The sequence below is a fragment of the Trachinotus anak genome, unplaced genomic scaffold (assembly GCF_046630095.1).
Source record: "Trachinotus anak isolate AG129_WGS33_773 ecotype Australia unplaced genomic scaffold, CSIRO_AGI_Tana_v1 ptg000005l, whole genome shotgun sequence".
Taxonomy (NCBI): domain Eukaryota; kingdom Metazoa; phylum Chordata; class Actinopteri; order Carangiformes; family Carangidae; genus Trachinotus; species Trachinotus anak.
The window spans coordinates 16,703,813-16,723,587 of NW_027273856.1; the positions used below are offsets into that span (position 1 = coordinate 16,703,813).

Sequence of the window (19,775 nt, forward strand, 5' to 3'; positions counted from 1 at the left end):
GGACAGAGTGTAACAGAAGAAGAAGAAAAAGGGCCAAGACCATAAGTCATCAAGGCCTGAAAAGGTTGTTAACATCTGAGTCCGAGGTGCAGTAGAAATATGTGAAATATGTCATGACACGGAATCAACCTCCTGTCAAACCACAGAGATCAGCACCGCTCCAAAAAAAAAAACAGCCTTTAAAAGGTCCCATGTTTTACATTCTCTCTGTGTTTTTGATTTGATGTCCATATGAAGATATATTTGTGTACCTCAAACAGTCAGATTAGGGACCTGATTTAGTTTCAGTTGTGAGAAGAGCAGCTTTAAAACCTTGAGTCTGTTTTGTTTCAAGAGAAAACCACCAGAGAAGTTTTGCTAGCTTAGTGATGAAGTGAGCACTTGTTGTGGTGTTGTGTTATTAATGAAGCTGTGAGGCCATGGCTGAGAGCGGTGGCTGCTTTGTTGTGACATCACAAAGTTCCAGAAGTCCTAACGGCTTTTTAAGGCTCAGTTTCTGAATACAGGCTGTGTGCATTTCTCTGTGGACTGAGGCTTTGACACTTTCACAGTATTAATATAGAACCTAGACCTGCTATATAATCAAAAACACATGTACCTTTATTATATATTGGACCTTTAATACAAGTAAGAGGAAAACTGCTCAGCAGCTTAATTCAGGTCCAGAAACACTCAGGGTTATAAATCTTTATTGTTGTGGTGGTTGTTTGTTTTCTATTCTTACTTATTGATGTTGCTCCCTTCTTTCAGTCTCTCGCCTGCTGCTCCGGTCTTCGCCGCTCGCTCGCTGCCGGCCAGGTCCACCAGACTCAGCTTACTCACTTTCTCTCCACTTGTCTGAAGCAACACACACACACACACACACACACACACACACACACACAATTGTGATTATTCAGGGATGATTAATCAGCAAGTTATCTTTGCATTTGTGGAGTGCTGGGGTGAAAGCGCTGACTTAATGGTAAAATGCTTCCTATTATTATATTTAAGGTCGACTTAATAGAAGTAAATGACTTAGAAGCCACAGTAAGAGACTACAATAAAAACAACGCTGCAACATTGAGTTCCTGAATCATTCAGGCATCCATCAAGCAAACAAACAGGACTTTTTTAGCTTCTCAAATGTGAGCATTTGCTGCTAAATGAAATATCTGTGGGTTCTGGACTCATGGGCCAGTAAAACAATCTGAAGACGTCAACTTGGAGTCTGGGAAACTGTGACTGGAAATGTATCATCATTTAAATCAAACAATTTTCACTTAAACCTTTACTCACAAAGGATTTGCAACAACAAGAAATAAAAGTAACCAATTAAAAGTTCAGGTCATTCCTGCTAATGGAGTTTTCTATAATGTCCATTTGCTTCTTCTTGAGATATTCATACGTTTTGCCATCAAGATTTCTTCAACGGTGACCAGCCAGTGGTTCTTTGTCAACATCAGAGTTTGTCATTTTCTGCCACTTCCTTGTAATAGCTTTTTAACTTGCTACTAACTGTATTTCAGCCAATTATCTGTTGCTTCCTATAACACTAATACTATTACAGATAAAGCACCATACAGGCCTGGGGGACTTTATATGCCAGGATTTGTTAGGACACTTACCACAGACCATTTCAAAAAATACACTTAATATTTTTTCTATAAAATATTTGATCAATCCATGTAATCTAATGAAGCTGCATTAGATTGGAGGGAAAACAGAGAAGTAATTTCAAGAGAGCATTTAGAAAAATGAGAGAAGGGGACATTTCGAGCTGTCTCCTTTTTCTTTCACATGTTTAGAAAACTGTTCTCTGAAATCAACAGTGACTTTCACATTTTTCTTTTAGGCATTTTTTATCATCAGTGATTGATCATTGATATAATACCAATTTTATTCTTCTGTATTAGTAAAAAGATTATTGGCATAAGGATTGTTTTGATCCTGTTTGGTGTCAATAGTTGACAATTGTGTGTGTGCGTCTCACCCCAGACTGCAGGTCCATGAGTGTGTGTGTGAGGATGATGTTGAACACAGCATGTGACCTGCTGCTCTCCTCGTTCATGTTCGTCGCTGCCACAGTGCGAGATTTATTTCCCTCTGACATCAGAGACTCGATGTCCTGTCGGAGACGGAGGCAACACAAACAAGCTCGTCTAGTCTGTATTCATCCTCATCAAATCACTGTTTCTCTGCTGGCAGCACCGTGAAATGAAAAAATAAGAAATTAGATATAGTTAAAAAACGTCACAGTACCTTGTAACTAGCCACAGCAAGGCGGGACAGGCCGTCAACATACGGCCCCAAAACCTTGTGCTCTCTCACTCTCAGTGCCTGTCGACTTCTACAGAGAAGAAGAGGAGGAAGAAGAAGGAGAAGAAGAAGAAGAAGAAGAAGAAGAAGAAGGAGAAGGAGAAGACAGATACTTTAGAAATTAAACGGTTTTTCTCAACCTCAATATTAATCGATCAAGCAATCAAGAAACCAGACTTCATTTTCATACAAACAGTTTAACACAAAATGCTTCACAGAATCCAAAAAAATAAAAACAACCCCCCTGCCCTTCTCACTCACACGCACATGCACACACACACACAGATGAGTAAATGTCAAAGTAGAAATCAATAACAAAGTCAACAGTAACAGGAAGCGAGGAAACGCTGTCATTAGTCTCCTGATTTTGCACTGAGGAAACACTGAAGACTGGAAAGCAGAGATAAAGAAAAAATAATAAAATACTAAAACAGAGGATGTGTACTGAGGTGAGTAGAGCCAGAAATTAAAGGTACGGTATTAAAAACCAAATAAAAATGAAGACAAAATAGTAAAGATAAAATAATAAAATGCTAAAAGAGAGGAGATGTTTGGAAGTGAGTAAAACCAGAAATAAAAGTAGTGTATTTAAAAAGAAAACAATCCAGAAAAGAATCACAGAATAAAAGGACATACCAGTGAAACAGCTTAAAATATATAAATGGAAAAATAAATCAATCAAATTAAAGGCCAGACTGGAAAGGTAGGTCTTGAGTTTGCTTTTAAAAATATCAACATTTTCTCAATAAGCAAATCAAATAATACAGCAAGTTTTCAGAATAACACTGTAATCTCATCAACATATGAAGAACTTTACTCCAAACTGAAACTAATACCTTAATCAAAGAACAGTTTGTACTTATTCATGTGAGAGAAAGTTATTTTACTCATCAGACACCAAATGAAAATGCTGACGACCTGTTCTACCATCACTGTTTGAGGCGTAGTTTTTTAACAGACTGAAGCTTGAATGAGGAACTTTGATATCTGAACGGAGCCACAGCAGAGTCCAGGAAAATTTTATATTTACGTCAACTGGACAGAAAAAAAAAAAAAAGTTCCTCACCCTTTGGGGTCGAGCAGGTCTCGGACTTTCTCGTTGTAAATCTCCATGTAGGAGACCTCCACGGTGAAGCTCTCTCCCTCTCGGGCCTCCTGCACGGTCCTGCTGAACAGGGAGCTGCAGAGACGAGGGATCAGACCAGGCTGCTCCGCCGAGCCCATCATGGTGTACGACTTCCCAGAGCCTGCAGACAACAAGACAACACAGTGACTGTCTATAACTCCAAAAACTAAACCATGCAAAGTTTAAATCCTGATTGTGGTCTGCTTTTTAAGGTTTATGGAGACATTAGGACATTATTTCCAGGATTTTCAAAAGACAAAGTCACAGTGGAGTGGTATGGAGCCTGAGGCAGATTCAGTACAGAACAATGAATGAAGCTTCATTAGCACATGAACATGGATTTTTTTTTTGTTGGGACTTGATAAATTTCAGGGATTTGGAGCTATGGAAGCAAGTGAGAGATTAAAAAAAGATAATTGAATATAGACCTGGACAGTATTACTAATGATTCTAGGGAAAAAAAGTGAGCATTACTTTAAATAAACACATGCACCACAACACGTCTTCAGCTTTCATACAAATTCAAGAAGAATAAATCAACACTCCAAAATGAGATAGGTAAGTGTCTCAGAGTCAGATGATTTAATGGTGTAAAATGAGACACAGTTAAATTTAAAACTGATCAAATGGCTTGTTGAGGCACACATTTTTAGTAGTGAAATATGAGTGAAAGTGTTAGAGATCTCCAGCCTCTCAGTCTCTTCCAGGTGAATGTGGGTCATTATAAAGCAAAGATGACCCAACGCAAACTCAGGACAGAATCCTAACACACATTTGTTTTTGTTTTGGGTTTTTTTTGATACATAGATATAGATACAGGAACTATACTCACAGCTGAAAGCAAAGTTTAACTAAATGTACCAAAACATCAGGGTCTTGCTCATAATTATATCTGCATTTATTATCAGTACATTGTGAATAAACTCCTCAGAGGTGAAATTACTGGGTTAAAGTTGGAGATAATAGCAGGCCCTTTCACAGACAACCAGCTGACATGTGAGTAGGACCGCACATGTGTAAATGATAAAATGAACGATGGCTAAGTCCCATTTAGCTACTGCAGATTAGAGTCCTGATATTGTTTGTGTATTGACCTCCTGTCATGGCTCACTGGGACACTTGAAAGGAACAGAGCCCTTGTTGTCATTCGGGCTGCACAAACAATCAAAATAAAATTGAAACTGCACTATAGCAAAGAGCAAAATCCAAACCACAGGAGCTGCAATTTTGTCACAACATTCCTCCAACGACCTCCAACATGCACCTGACTCAATACAGCTCCAAGACAGTTTAATTAAAAACACGTACTGTATATTTAACCTTCTTTAAAGGAGCTATTTGAAAGTTTCGTTGTTGCGACAGCCAACGTTAGCATTAGCAGCTGTTTACTTACCAGCCCTACCAAGAGCTTCAGCCATCATTGTGTTTACAATACAAGAGGTTACAATACGTCCTCGGAGCTGCTACTTCTTCAGGGCCGACTGGACGCTACAGTGACTCGGTATCAGAAAGTGACGAGACGGGCTGACCGAGCTGGGGCTAGCTGTTAGCATGCTAACTTCAGTAGAAGAAAATAAGTGATAGGAGTAGAAGCAAAACAAAAGGTTTGCTTTTCACTACTGGAGACAACTGTTAGTGAATAAAGGAATGAAGTTGGACGCTGAACTCGCAACGTTTCCTCTAGACTGGTAAGTAAATGTCTCTTAATGCTAACGTTAGCTATGTAGCAATAGCAAAACTTACAAATAGGATTTAGGATTTATTTTAGAACTGCTGTATTATACTGCTTTAGGTTTAGCTAGGTGTACCTAATAAGCTGAATGTAGTTTCATTATTGAGAAAATTAGGTCATAGGTGTAAAACATTTACAGGTGTGATTACAACCTCACTGAATACTTCATATTCTGTAGGTAAACCATTAACACTGTGCTACTATTATAGGCCTTGTTTTATTGTTACCAAGGGCAGGTTTAAGTGTTACCTGTCTGTCCATAAGCAAAGATGCAGGCATTGTAGCCCATGAAGGCGTTGTCCAGCAGACTCTCCCCAAGGCACTGGAACACTACATCCTGACCTGCATAAAAACCAGAAAACAAACACTTCAGTATCTCCAAGTACAGACTGCAACAAGCTGAGATCATAAACTATACTTAAGTAACAAAGCAGAATGGAGGAGAGGCTGAAAGGAAAAAGATTTATGGAAAACAGAAAACACTCTTCTGGGGTTTTTCACAGATGAATGACTTACTGTTCTCCCAATTTCTGTACTAGACAAGACTCAAGGCTCAGAATAGACCTGCTGGGCATTTTATTCAGATTCAATACATCTGACTCTGCCTGCTGAATTATTAATAGCCCTCACGTTGTGAAGAAACCCCATGGCATTGCAATATACAGGACCACCAAACTAATCTAAAGGTAAACCGTATTTAACTCTTCACCCTGCTGTCCAAACAGTCCCTTTCGCTGACTCCATAAATAGCTCAGAACATCAGGAAACATTCAGTCAGGAGATAGGTTTGAGAAATGACTCACTGAGCAGCGAAGTTATACACAAGCTAAAAACAGAGAAAGAATATAAAACACAGTGTCTCTGAGGAAATGCACCAACCTGCAAACTTGTCTTTTTCAGATTCATCCATGGACCAGAAACAGTAGTCATAGGCAAAAACCTGAGGAAAACACACATGATGCAGGAGTCTGCATTTACACATAGAACCACAAACACATCATTATGAGGCAGAATGAACATTAATCACCACAATGTTTAATGTAAATCAGTTACCTTTGGCTGATTCCTGAGGACAGAAGAGAGAGAAAAATGAAATGTCACAGTTAATAATTTGTGTTATAATAACTTGTCAACAAACTATTTACTATTTACATTTTACTGTGGCTCTGTAGCAAAACTTAACAAGCGACCTTGACAAGACAAGAACATGTGAACATGTTTATCACATAGCTGCACTAACAACACTTATTTATGTGAGAGTGTGAGAAACACTTAAATATCCTGGACAAAGCAGGATATTCACATACAGTCGACTGGGTCCTGATTCAGCACTTTAGTTCACAGCTGGAGGCCGTCCAGGTAGGAGCTATTCACAGCATTTCACTTCTTTATTTTTCCTGCCAACAGTATTTTCCCAGCCGGTCTGGAGAGACTTGAATCACTGACCTTTTAGTCACAAGATTGTCCCTCTAACCTGTGGGCCAGTGTTCTCTGAGGTGAGGTCACAAGCTAATTTAAGCAGGTCACGTTGCTCTGATATAATGTGGAGCTGCAACTAGAAATTATTTTCATTATCCATAAAAATTATTCTTGTTTTCTCAATTCATCATTTTGATTAACAGTTTTTGAAATTGTAAAATGTCCATTAAAATGTCCTAAAGTCTAAGTAGATGTCTTGGTCCTGTTATGTCTGACCAAAAGTCAAAATTCCAAAGAAATGTATTTAGTTTTTTCAGATTTTTATCTCTTTTACTTTCTTTTTCTTGTGACATACTTAATAGTTAACTGCCATTAGGTATCCACTCATAACTAATTAAATGAAGCAAATTGCGAAGAAAAAGCTGGCTGAACTGTTTACCACTCTGCATATGCAGCGTGTTATGAGGGCTGTGAGTCAGCATTCACTTCTCGGGGAATTTAGCTCTTAGCTCCATTAGCACTCAGGGGTCCTTTAATATTAAGTACCTGCTCATACAAAGTTCAGTCGGATTTCTATTTGTTCTTTACTTTGGTTTAATTTTTAATTTTTAAACAGCTGCACAGAGCCTACAGCAGGCCACAGACTGCTGCTGCTGCTACATACAAGTGGGGGGTCCTTTTACATGTCTGGACTCCGCTGTCTCAAAATCAATCAGTGCTTAGCTGCAGTACTGAGCTGTCACATGAACGTCATTGCTCCAGCCTGCTCACATGCTGTGTATCTCTCTGGATGAGGACCGACTCATTAAAATGAACAACATGTCAGTGCTGTGACTTGCTGTTCTAAGCGGATACTTGGTGTGCACCAGTTGTACAGAACAATAACAGAGGTGCAGGAACACAAAGTCAAACCCAACTCCAGGTCAAAGTCAGCGGAGTAAGAAGCAAGAGTTTCAAGGATAAAGGAATCAAAGGTGTCTTAATCATAGTGAAGCTTAAAAATCTGTCAAGGTGACTAATCCTCTTTGGTTCATTGCGAATCAAGTGGGGAATGTGACCTTCAGCAGCACTAAGAACCTCAGAGTCTCCCAGTGTCGCTGACACACAGGCACACATGCCTAAATCTCTGCATTCTTACCACAGCACTTTAAAAAAAAAAAACACAGTCACTGAGTTTCAGGTTCATCCCAGAGCAGACAACAACAACAGTATCCAATACGTCGGTCCGCAAACACATCACCACATTCCAGCAGGCGAACGTCAAATTTAATTATCAAACATCTTCTGTGCTCCACTGCAGCTCCGTGTTTGAGTCCATCACATGAAGCATTCAAACTAGAGTTAAGAGACTAATATACACAGTAGTTTAACATGAACTTCACTTTAACACATTAACTACTGTATTATGTGGTTTTATGATAATATTCATTCCATATCAAGGTTTAAAGGGACATTAACCCTTTAAATCTAGAAACTTTAGCTGTTGACTTAAGATCTAATGATTTAATTTCCTTATACACCACAGACCAAACCAGAACTATATACAGTCTGCTGATAAAAATAAGATTCTGTTATTCTGTAAATAAAATTTTTATATTACCAATAGATCACGACTGAAAATGATCACTCATGGTGATGAACAAACTCTCATCGCTCTATGGAGCTTTTTAGTGTCTTTAAGCCAATTGTTTTGGTTTTCCAGACACAGCTCTACTATTTGTTTTTATCATGATTGTCATTTTCATTTTTGCAGCAGGTAGCCATGTTTAGCTCCAAAAAAAAAATAAATACAGAAAAGAAAAGAAAAAACTGCACCATACGATACTATGGCCAACAGACAAAGTTAGCAACTAACTAAATTAGCTTCTGAACATAGTGTAGTGTAGAAACATGGCTCCAAATGAAAAGTTGTTCCATGTCTGCTGGATGTGTACATAGGCATCTATTTGCTTACAGTACATGTTTACCATATAAATTCAGAGGTAATGTGTTGCATGTAGCAGCTTTGCTTCCGTTGCCCCCTATTGGTGAGAAAATCGGTTATAGCAGCTTTAAATCTGCACTTAGCTGTTGACTCTTCATTATAGTCATTCTTTGTCTGAAAGTTGCATTTTCACCATGTGACTGCAGAGGCTGTGAAGCATTCAGACTGATGCTAGATGAGTGTACAACACTGTCCTTGAACAAGGACATGTAACCACAGTGTAGTATTAGACGCTGCTCTATAGAGAGGAGCTGAGTAAAGACAGATACTGAATTACAAAAGAAAACTGATCACAAATTTCTTTTGTTGCTGTTTCCAAGAAGTTGAGAATTTATTTGTGGTGGTCACCCACAGAAGGAGGGGGTGAGGTTAGAAACTGCTGACAAACAATTGCACATGAACACACCATTCAAAGGCAATCTGCATTTTTAAACACATTCGCATTTTAAAGGAAGAAATAACAACTATAATAAAAATACTTCATCTGTTCAGGATGACCTATGAAAAAAGGTGTGTGTGAGAAACTGTGGTACCACACTTGTATTTGTTAGGGGGAAATAAATCATAGGTCATAGGTCCCCAGTCTCTAGGGACGCCCCATCTGAGCCACAGCACCAAACATAACTCAGGACAAACAACCTTCACTCGGGCAGAAATATCTGTTTGGGGTTAAAAAAGCTGCAAATTCAGTCATGGCCACACACATGGGGGGGCTGTTATGAAACAAGGCCTCCCTATGTGAGACTTGGCTGGTGCATGAAAGAGCAACATTAAGTCCTGTCCTCTCCTGGACTGGCAAGGACATTCCTGAGATAACTGGCAGAGCCTCACAGCTCCAAGGAGTCACTAAAGGAGAGGGAGGAGGGAGGCAGGTCAGAAAGTCTGTGACCAACAACATACAGGCCTCCAAAACTACACTCCCCCAGATTCAAGCAGCTTGATTATACACATCCTCTTTGGGTGGATATTACAGATACTGTACATACCGGTTCTCAAAGTCAGGATATGAAACAAGCAAACATTTGAGATGCTACAGAGAGATAAAGAAAAACCTCTTCAAAGTGGGGCTCTTATCAAAGCTGAGCCCAGATAAGAAGGGCACACAATTTCAGCTTCATTTTCTAAACATTATTCTGCAGGGGCTGATAAACATTCCTGCAACACTTCAAGGTCTGTTTACAGCAAGTGCGGTAAAACAGCATTCATGAAAATACAGTTTTACATGTTTGCTAACTATTGGTTAACTCCCACGGTACAAAAGCAGCAACAAGGCCTCATTAATTTCAACCATCTCTCGGGTCTGACAGCCCCTGCTGTATTCCCGGTTGCAGGTACCATGGGTGCGGTAATATATTAACGATCCCTGAGGCTCATGCAGGAGTTCAGTTAAACCTGTCAGGCAGTGAGCTGACGAAGCAAAAACCTTGTAGCACTGGCTGGTCAGTGACTCCCCAACAAACAAAGCTTTTCTGCAACACAGATTGCTGGGAAACTAATTAACAGTGCCTTAATATAGGAATTAAAGTTAAAATATTTGCTTAATGGCTGCTCAAAATCAGTGTATTTCTTATACTTCTGCCTCTACCTGAACTTTGTGCTGTTGTGGGATCACTGAAGTGCTTGTGTGTGTTGCACTAAGCCTGTAAAACCTGTTCACATTGAGCCCCAAAGGAGAAACACACCGCAGCTGAAGCGTGTCAGGGCAGAAGAGACACACGGATACATTCACACATAAAAAATGCATAGTATAAAGATGAAATATGAGACCGTCCCTGTCCACAAAGACAAGGATTCATACTCTCAGGTCTGCAGGGGATTGCCCTAAGACATATTTACCGAACAAGGTAACCTGAGACGAGGCCAAAACCTCCAGGGAGCATCTACCTGCACTGTTCTGACTCGCTGCCTGACTGACTGCTACATGGACAGAGGAGGACTGGACTGCTTTGCCAACAGCAAACATATGGAGGCATGCAACACAGGCCCACTGGCATGTTTTCAATTTAACATAATCAATTTGTACCAAAAATCTCAATTTTTTGTTACTACTTTGATGCACTGCACTGATGAGAGAGCTGATCTTATGAAATGTATCATCCAGAATCTGGATCCTGACACTGTCCTTCATTCCTTTGTTCCTTTAAATCATGACATGACTACCTGAGCAGGACTGAGCTGGAACAGACACACCCTTTGTAAAGAGAGGAATGATCGAGGAGGAACAGGGAGGGTGGAGGAAGAATGGAAAAGGAGAAACACAAGGAGGTTGGGCGGGGTGAGGGTTAGATCTGAGCTTCTTCGAAATAACTGGGCGCTAACTGGACGGGCTGGTTGGAGTCTGTACGAACACCTCTGACAGTAATCCTGTGGGAAAATAAAATCGATGGAACTGCTAAACTGTAGATACTGTATGTGTAGGCTACACACATGACCAGAGCAAAACTGAGATGGGTCAGTTCCAGGTAGTGGTGCCTCCTTGTTGCCATCCTACCTCTCTGGGGAGGTTGGTTTCAAATCAAGTCCAGAGTTAAGTCCTGACTGAATCCCGAGTCCTAAACTTTGTGTTTTGTTTCCTAACAAGTCATTATGAGCCCCTCACCATGATTAATGCAATTTAAAAATAAAGTGAAGTCACAGGTTACTGGGGTTAAAATTGAGCTGTGAATTTTTTTTTTTTTAATTCTGTCACATTGAGTCAACAGTCATCAGATTCATGACTCCAGTCTGAGTCTGAGAGTCAAGTCCAAGTCATATGACGCACGTATCTGCACCTCTGCCATAATCACCTACAAAAAACATTTCATGAACAAGAGGAAAAGCCAAAGAAATAATGTGGCCCAGGACCAAAGGAAGATTAGCACCTGCAGCAGTGGAAGCAGAAAAAAACTGCAAAATGGCTCAACTTTCAAACATTGACTGGTTTTTACGTCGCACTGATTTCAGTGTGATAACAGCATGTGATAACAGCATGTGAAACTGCGTCTTACCGGGGGTCTCCTTTGTTCACGTTGGTGATGGCTGGATGCAGAACTGTCTGGTTCCCCTCCATCTCCACCACACATTTTGTTTTTAGGTCTTTTTCTGGATTGAAAACGGACGATGAGGAGAAAAATAACATAGTTTTAATGATAATCAATCACCTATAGACTGCTGACAGGTGAACTGGGTGTAATGTAGTAATTTTTCACCTATGAAAAGATGTGAAATTTACAGTAAAAAAATGTTTTTCATAATCATCATAATATACCTTTTAAACAGTCTAAACAGCATGTATGCACTGGTCATCGTAACTTTCCGTAGTAGTCACTGACACAACTCTCATTGCAGAATAACAACAGGTGGCATACGCTGTGCCAGCTCCTCGTGATCGCAACACAAACAGGCCAACATGGAGAGGCAGGAAATAATTTTATTGATGATGATTCATCCAGGACTTGCCTGTGCAAACATTACGACTAGTTTACTACTCCCTGAGCCGACAGTAAGGAAAAGCTGAGTCACACCTTCTCTTCCTCATTCCTGCAAACACCAGGTTCTTAAGGCAGGGACAGCACTGGAGCTTCCTGTCAGAGTTGGAACTAGGGCACGTGTGTCATGGGATTTTGCTGCGTTATACTAAATTTCAAAAAGGCATATTCGCAGTTTTTAAAAACCCAAATGAAAAGTTGGTGTTGTTTATATGAAATTAAAGGTCAGTAGAGGATTTCACAGCCATTCAGCAACACAAAAGTGCAGAAGTCTGTCAGCTGACACTTCAGTCCTGCTCAGCTGTTGACAGAGGTATTTAGGCCAGTGACAGTGCATTAAACATGTCCCTCTATGAGCATTATAGTCCATGTTCTGTTAGGATGTGATGTCAGTGTCTCTTCAAAAATTTTCCGCTCCCACAGCCCTTCTGCCAAAACTTTTCCAAAGAGGGGCAAAATAGACCTTTTCAGAGCCTGACGGGGGGAAAAACTCACTCAGTAACACAGGAATGAAGCCTCTATTGTTGTTGTACATAACTGCAAATTAGCAAAGGCTCCACAAATCCAAAAAAAGAGAGCAAACACCAAACAGACATGGTGTGCTGCAGAGTTGGTAAGTCCCTTCGGTGAAGTAGGCAGAGCTGTTGAAAATGCCTTTGTTTGAGTGGTGAAAAACAGACTTAGTGAGTTGCTGCTTGGCCCAACTCACAACAAGATTCTTCTGACATTAAACTCACCTCTCCTGTTCATGGGACGCACACGAACAGCGACCTTTACATTGGAGTCATTCAGGCTGTTGTCATCCATGGTGCCACTTGACCTGTGGTGAACGAATGAATGGGCACAAGTAAAACAAGTTATATTATGTTATGTATTTCTATTTGTATCTCTGTATGGATCTAATTTTGCCGAGTTACACCTGAACACATCCATTAATTTTGCCACCGCAGTTTCTGTGCCTGAGATACCAAGTCACTATAAATAAACACAGTAAGCAACTGACTCCTGCTTAATATTACAATGTTCATACTCAAACCCGACTCAAAGCAGCTTGTTAAACTCCCATGAAGACATAACAAGCTAAAGTAGAAACTGTGTCATTGAGAGCAAGTCAACTAACCGTGTGACAGAGTGCGCAGTTGTTTCCCTGTCCGACTCCCACAGGCACCTTCAAGTACACACAGCAGCTAGCCCGGGCCGCTACAGAGAGCTGGGTGACCGGAGCAAGCACACAGAGACGGGCTCAAACATGTTCACGGTGACCGCTGATAAATGTAACTGGCCCCAATAACAGTGAACTCTGGAAACCCTGGTGTCTATCTGAAAGTGTAAAAAAAACTCTTACGGTGGTCCACAGTTCATCGCCTCGGATCTTCCACCTGTTGCATTTCCTGAAACTTCCCGCAGAGATCAGTCAAGCCATGTCGACCCGCAGCTAAAGGGATTTGCTGTGAGATTTACTGAGCTTCCAGGTCCCTTCAGCGGCGCTCTGCCCCGCACACGCTCGGCCGGGGTAGGAGGGAGCGCCACGGTGTGGATCCACATGCGTTACAAGTCTGTGCTCTTCTGTCAAGAGGGTTTGTCTGAAGCATGTTAAAAATGCATCGCTAAAATAGATTAAAAAATAAAACTAATTGAAGCTAATTAAACTGGAGCAACAGGAATAAAACTGTGGCGCTGTTTTAACGACGGACCCTTTTTCGAAACTTCAAAAAACGGCAGTTTAAAAAAAGTGCGTTTACGCTACTTTACGACATTTGTAACTGCCGTACGACAGAAGCCGTATGTGAACGCAACGTGGAGTTGTTTACTATCTCTGACAGCTCTCTCCGGCTTTTTAAATAGATGTTGACCCTCTAACAAGGAGCCACCCGTTTGAAATCGGGCTGTTTGTTTAAAGGAAGAAATGGGGAAGCCAAAGAAAAAGAGTGAGTGTCTGACAAAGTGCTTAAAATATCTGAAATGGCTTTCTAAACTAGTAAAGCTGGCTGTAGCTTGTTGCTAATGCTAACTGCAAGTCTTCCCTGCCTCCGTCTCTTGACATGTCAGTGATATAACTCTGTTTTGTTTTGTTTTTTAACTCTGTTTCGTAATTTTACAACGTTATGAGCGAGTCATTCAAGCGATGAAAACACATTTTTGCCTCATTTCATTCAGTTATTAGCGTTACCTTCTGTAAAGTAGACTGTTGAACAATAACTAACTTAGCTGTGTTTGCTGCTTTTAAATTGAGACTTTTGAACGCCAAGCAATTACAAATACATTGCGATAGACGTTTTGGTCAAACAGACTAAGTCTCACTTTATCGATTATTGGTATTTGTCAGGTGATCTCAGCCGAGCGGAGCTGATGATGATGACCATTGCTGATGTCATTAAGCAGCTTGTTGAAGCCCATGAAGAGGGAAAAGACATCAATCTCAACAAGTAAGTCTTCCCCATTATGGACACACATCCCGGTGTGAATTGTTTTTGCGTGTTTATAAAATCTTCTGTGGTTTTAATGCAGTGTTTAAGAATATTTTAAATAGCTGGTCATGCAGTGAAGCTTAACTATTGCTCTGTCATCATGCTGATCTTGTAAAGCATTTATTATTAAGTGTCTTAAGTTAAGTTTGTGCAACACTGTTTTGTTTATATTTCTTCATGTTAATGTTTTTATTTTCCTTTAAACTTCCCTTGATATCTTGATACATATGATTAGATTATTATGATGTCACTGATCATTTGGTATTACATATCCTTCAGTTCCATCCGATGGGTATTTGCTCAAAGAAGACCTGTAGTTGGTCGAAAAGTCGTAAATAAAATTAAAGTGAGCTGTGATACCAGTGTGTGGGTACCCTGTGTATTGCAGTGGTATTGCATTTATATTAAGACACTTAAGTATTTATTAAGACTAAATAAATATGCATATAGAATTAAGTACTGGCCATTGGTATAATGTGTTACTCCACCTTTTATTTTCCACATTTCCGGTGATAACAAAGACACACTCCTGCCACAGTGTGCACTAGACTGTGCTACTTTTTTCTTCCAGTCATTATTTGCCATATTATGTTTTCAAACAGAGTGAAGACTAAGACTTCAGCTAAGTACGGACTTGAAGCCCAGCCCCGATTGGTAGACATCATCGCTGCTGTCCCACCACAGTACCGTCGTGCTCTGGTGCCCAAACTAAAGGCCAAACCTATCCGCACTGCCAGCGGGGTATGTAGCCCCCATCCTCCCATCTCTCACTCTGTCCTGGAGTCAGCAATTTCATGCTGATGCTGCTCTTTTGTAACTACAGTCTAATAGATGCACTCACATGTAAATAGACAATGAAACATCCCTGAAATATATTTGGTGTGATTGACTCATTTATCTATTGTTAAACTCCCCAGTAAACTACATAATATTCCTCAAAATCCTTTAGAGGAGTTGTGAATTGTAGCCTGTGGCATATTCCTGATTTGCACATGTGCAGTACAACAGGGTGAGAAAGTCAATTCACCTTGTGATGGGCCTCAACTTTTCCTCCTGTGTGAATGTTCTTTAATCTGGGCCAAAATGGAGTATTAAAGGTTAAATATTTTATAAGCTCCAGTTTGTGTTGTGCATCATTTTAGAATAAAGATCTGATTTACACAAAGAGACTGTGACTGTTTGGACAGATTCTGCTCTGGAAAGCTATGAAAGTAGGGCTGAAGAAAAGATATGTAATTAGCAATTTATCACTAAAGAGTAGTTACAATGTTTTGTCTTTGTCTCTCTCTGTCACAGATCGCAGTCGTGGCCGTGATGTGCAAACCTCACCGGTGTCCACACATCAGCTTTACAGGCAACATCTGCGTGTAAGTGTTTCTATGTTGTTGTCGTTTACCTATTTTTGTTGTTCACTGCAAATATGAGCAGACTGTCATGATGTTCAAGTGTAAGGACTAAACTGTAAGAGAGGAAGATCAGTTCTGATCTCTTATTTGTGACAATTTCTGTAACATGTTTTTTGATTTATTGATCTTATATTGAATGGAAATCAATCTCTTCTCTGGCAGCTACTGTCCTGGTGGACCGGACTCAGACTTTGAGTACTCTACACAGTCTTACACTGGTTATGAGGTAAGTTAGTTTCATTCGGCTTCAGTATCTAAACTAGGTAGGTACTCTGACACTGCTCTGCTGAAAGTCGTGTCTTCTGCTCTTGATTGTCTTTGGAAACAGACAGATTGTCTTATTGTTCACTGTTTATTATAGCAGTGTTTGCTGTTGTATTTTTCTGCCTGATCAAGTGAGTCTTGGTTTTCTTTTGTCTGTAGTTTTTATAGTTGCTTGACTTGCTTTGTTTTGTGTTGAGCTTTTTATTTTTACCACAGATTTAATCAGTTCTTTGCTCTTGTCTCTGACAGCCGACGTCCATGAGAGCCATCCGAGCCCGTTATGACCCCTACCTGCAGACAAGGCATCGGGTGGAGCAGGTCAGTGTGCCATTACACAAGAACAAATGAAATTTAACTGTATGACAAATCTGCCTCTGTTTAGTAGCTGTGGACTTGGTATTTACACAGTGACAAAATGCACATGTTCCTCAAACTGCTGTTTCCCCAGATCAGCTTCTGCACAGTGATTGTGACAGTAATCGTCTGTGGTTGTAAACCTTTCTAAACCGTGACCACTGTTAATATATTTAATATACAGTGATGATGGCTTATGACTCTAACCTGCAGTTATTTAAATTTATAGCTGCATTAGTCTAATGCAGCAGAGTGAAACCAGTCATTAAAGCAACAGTTAATGTAGAAATCTGTGTTTCTGAATCACAATTTGCCCCAGTTCTCATGTTTTTCACAGCTGTTTCTGTCAGTTTTATGTTCAATAGCTGCTCGAGGTATATTTCCAATTTATTTTACAAGATATTATGATCAGTCGTAATAATTATTATTATTACAGACTACAGCATTATTTTACTGTGTTTCGCTGCTCTGTGTTGTACTCCCAGTTACAGCCTATAAAATGTATCACTATCACCAATGTTACTGTCAGAGTTGTACAAACGCTTGTGTGTCCTCTGTGCAGCTGAAGCAGCTGGGACACAGTGTCGACAAGGTGGAGTTCATCGTGATGGGTGGGACCTTCATGGCTTTGCCTGAGGAGTACAGAGACTATTTCATCAGAAACCTGCACGACGCCCTGTCAGGACACACGTCCAACAACGTGGCCGAGGCTGTCAGGTACTGAGCGACTCAAAGACCTGCGTCCGTCTCCAGGTCTCAGGTCACGTCCACATTACTACGTTTTCATTTTAAAACGCATCTTTTTTTGCTCCTTTGCTCTTTTGCTCCTTTGCTCGTTTCAGAAATGCTAGTAGTGAAAGCAACATGAGTAATGAATTACAAGTGTTAACTGACCTTGTTGTCTTTGCTAGCAGCTGTTGTGCAGTTAAACTTAAGGCTACATCTGCCTTTGCTGTTCCTCGTTTGTAGTATTTTCTGCAACTGAGAGGAGGCATTCAGAGGAATAACCATTTTTTATGTGAAGATGAACAGAGGTGCACACAACAGAACATATAATTAAGAGACTACAACATGTTCCTAAGTCTAATAACAGTGCACAGTAGGGGTAGTGGCACAGTTAATAAGATAAAGTGTTGCTGTGATAGTGTGAGTATTAATGTAGAGCATGGGAGAACTTGTATATATATGTGTGTGGAGGAAGAAGAAGGAGAGGAAACAGACATAGAAATAAATTAGAAATAGATGAGACTATCAGTTGTGGGGGCAGGTCGACCGCTGCAGCAACAGAATGCAGACATGATCCCAGAGACGGGGAGCAGGTGCTCAGTCAGAGAGTTATTCCTCTTTTGGAGAGATTTTAGGTGAGGGCGTCCCCGCTGTAGACAGAACCCATACCTTTCAGAGGCGGCTGCTCCTTGAGAACATATATATATCCCACCTTAAATTCCCTCCCAACAGGGGACCTCATTGCTGTGGGTTTTAGAGCCTGTTTTTGTTTTTTGGGTTTTTTTTTTTTGTTTTTTTGTCCATTTGCTTTTGTACTTTTAATGTTCTATGAAGATTTAATGTAGTGATGTTGTTTGTGTTTTCCCATTTCCTGGCATCTCTTAACACTATGCTGCACTAATGGAGCAACATTACTGATTAGTTTGGCAACATTTTTGATATTTATCTGTTCCCCTTTTTTTACAAGAATCTGTATTAAAGGTTGCCCCCATTCAGTATTTGTTATGTAGTAGATACAAAGTACCATATTTGAGAATATTTACCAGTGGCCAGTGGAGGGAGCTGTTCTACCATTAGCTCTGAGTATTTCTCCTTCAGGCGTTGTTCATTTAGCCCTCCTCCACTGTTGGATAACTGTTCTCAGCACCAGTATCATATGGCAGAAATGAAAAGACATCACCCAGACTGTTTATAGAAACTTATTATTGAACAATCAGGTTCAGTGTTCAGTTAGACCTGATTACGTGACTGTTTTAAGTCAGTAACAGTTACCTTCATTATCAACTGATCTGTGGGTTATTACTTTATTCCTTTAAGTCCTTTAATCTTCTGAAATTTCTAAATCAACTCAACTTAATTGGTACAGCACTTATCTCACAGCATCAAACAGAACACACAGAGGAAAACAAAAGAGAAGAAGGAAACAAACACAGCAGAGGAGAAGAAAATCTGATTGATGATGATGTTGATATTAATGGTGAAGGAACGTGTTTTACAAAACACATTATGACAGCTCAGACCTATGAAGACGTCAGGAGAAAGATCTGGGGTGGGTAAGTTGGGCACAGTTAAAAGCTGAGGAGTAAATGTGGGGTTTAAGTCAGTAGTGGAGGAGAATGGGTTCATGGGAGGAAGAGAAGACCCCATCCCCATAACACTTAGTCCCAGATCTCTGGATGAGCAGAAGTCTTTGGTCAGATGATCTCAGGTCTCTGACCTTGTGATGTAAGAAGGGGTGAGACCATTTAACACCTTGCTGCTGCATTTTGTCGTAGCTGGAGACGAGATAAACAAAGAGTGATACCAAAATATAAAGAGCTGCAGTGTTCAAGCTGGAAGGATATAAAGGAATGGACTTTCTCCAGGTCAGAGGTACAGAGAATTGATCTGAGTGTGAGGAATATTTACTACCTGATGAATTTGTTTGTCAAACTTAAGTCCTGAATCCAATACAGTTAGATTATAGGCAAGATTTTTTGCATGTGATTTAATGAAGGGGGCAACAGGCCGAGATGAGTCAGTTTCTGTGGTCCAAATAAAATAACCTCTGCTTTATTCTCATTGAGCTGAAGAAAGTTTGCTGCCATCCGGGGCTTGATGTCTTGGAGGCAGTTACTGAGCTCAGTTAGTTTGTTGTAGTTAATAGGCTCTAAGGTGAATCTGTGTATCATCTGCATAAGAGTTAAAGAAATATTGTGTTTCTGAATAATGTAGATGGAGAAGAGGATGGGACCAAGTATTGAACCTTAGGGGACACCACATTAGTTGGTGGCTGAGGAAGAAGTTGCTATGGAGACACTGAAGGATCTGCTAAATAAATATATATTTTAGTTTCTATATTGTCAGAAAATGTGGAGAATTCCCATCACACCTTCCCTCAAGCCCAAAGAGATCTTTTCAAATTCCCAGTTTTGTCTTATCAATTGTTTGAAACTGAAATATACTGATTTTTGCAGCAAGATAAGACACAAAAAGGTAGTAAATCCTCACATTTTATAAACAGTGAATGTTTGGATTTTTTTTAATAAATT

The 19,775-nt window shown here is 40.1% G+C and overlaps 2 protein-coding genes across 6 annotated transcripts in view; one reads left to right on the forward strand and one right to left on the reverse strand.

The window, feature by feature from the left end:
• LOC139621767 (kinesin-like protein KIF13B) overlaps positions 1-13,421 on the reverse strand; it is a 43,184-nt gene extending 29,763 nt beyond the window's left edge. For all 4 annotated transcript variants that reach the window (XM_071478596.1, XM_071478595.1, XM_071478593.1 and 1 more), the window contains exons 1-11: positions 13,372-13,421; positions 13,147-13,236; positions 12,764-12,846; positions 11,547-11,640; positions 6,210-6,222; positions 6,036-6,096; positions 5,406-5,498; positions 3,365-3,545; positions 2,242-2,329; positions 1,973-2,107; positions 725-837 (exon numbers count right to left, since the gene is read on the reverse strand). In XM_071478596.1, coding sequence (XP_071334697.1) covers positions 725-837; positions 1,973-2,107; positions 2,242-2,329; positions 3,365-3,545; positions 5,406-5,498; positions 6,036-6,096; positions 6,210-6,222; positions 11,547-11,640; positions 12,764-12,833 — 848 coding nt within the window. In that variant the 5' untranslated portion in view covers positions 12,834-12,846; positions 13,147-13,236; positions 13,372-13,421. The remainder of the gene's footprint in view (positions 1-724; positions 838-1,972; positions 2,108-2,241; positions 2,330-3,364; positions 3,546-5,405; positions 5,499-6,035; positions 6,097-6,209; positions 6,223-11,546; positions 11,641-12,763; positions 12,847-13,146; positions 13,237-13,371) is intronic.
• A 45-nt stretch (positions 13,422-13,466) lies between these two features.
• elp3 (elongator acetyltransferase complex subunit 3) overlaps positions 13,467-19,775 on the forward strand; it is a 127,841-nt gene continuing 121,532 nt past the window's right edge. Inside the window, exons 1-8 of one of the 2 annotated variants that reach the window (XM_071478598.1) lie at positions 13,467-13,603; positions 13,872-13,954; positions 14,353-14,452; positions 15,097-15,235; positions 15,791-15,861; positions 16,063-16,126; positions 16,414-16,482; positions 17,081-17,235. In XM_071478598.1, the coding sequence (XP_071334699.1) occupies positions 13,933-13,954; positions 14,353-14,452; positions 15,097-15,235; positions 15,791-15,861; positions 16,063-16,126; positions 16,414-16,482; positions 17,081-17,235 (620 nt within the window). In that variant the 5' untranslated portion in view covers positions 13,467-13,603; positions 13,872-13,932. Of the gene's footprint in view, positions 13,604-13,787; positions 13,955-14,352; positions 14,453-15,096; positions 15,236-15,790; positions 15,862-16,062; positions 16,127-16,413; positions 16,483-17,080; positions 17,236-19,775 lie in introns of those variants that run through there. The other variant, XM_071478597.1, reaches the window with a different exon arrangement.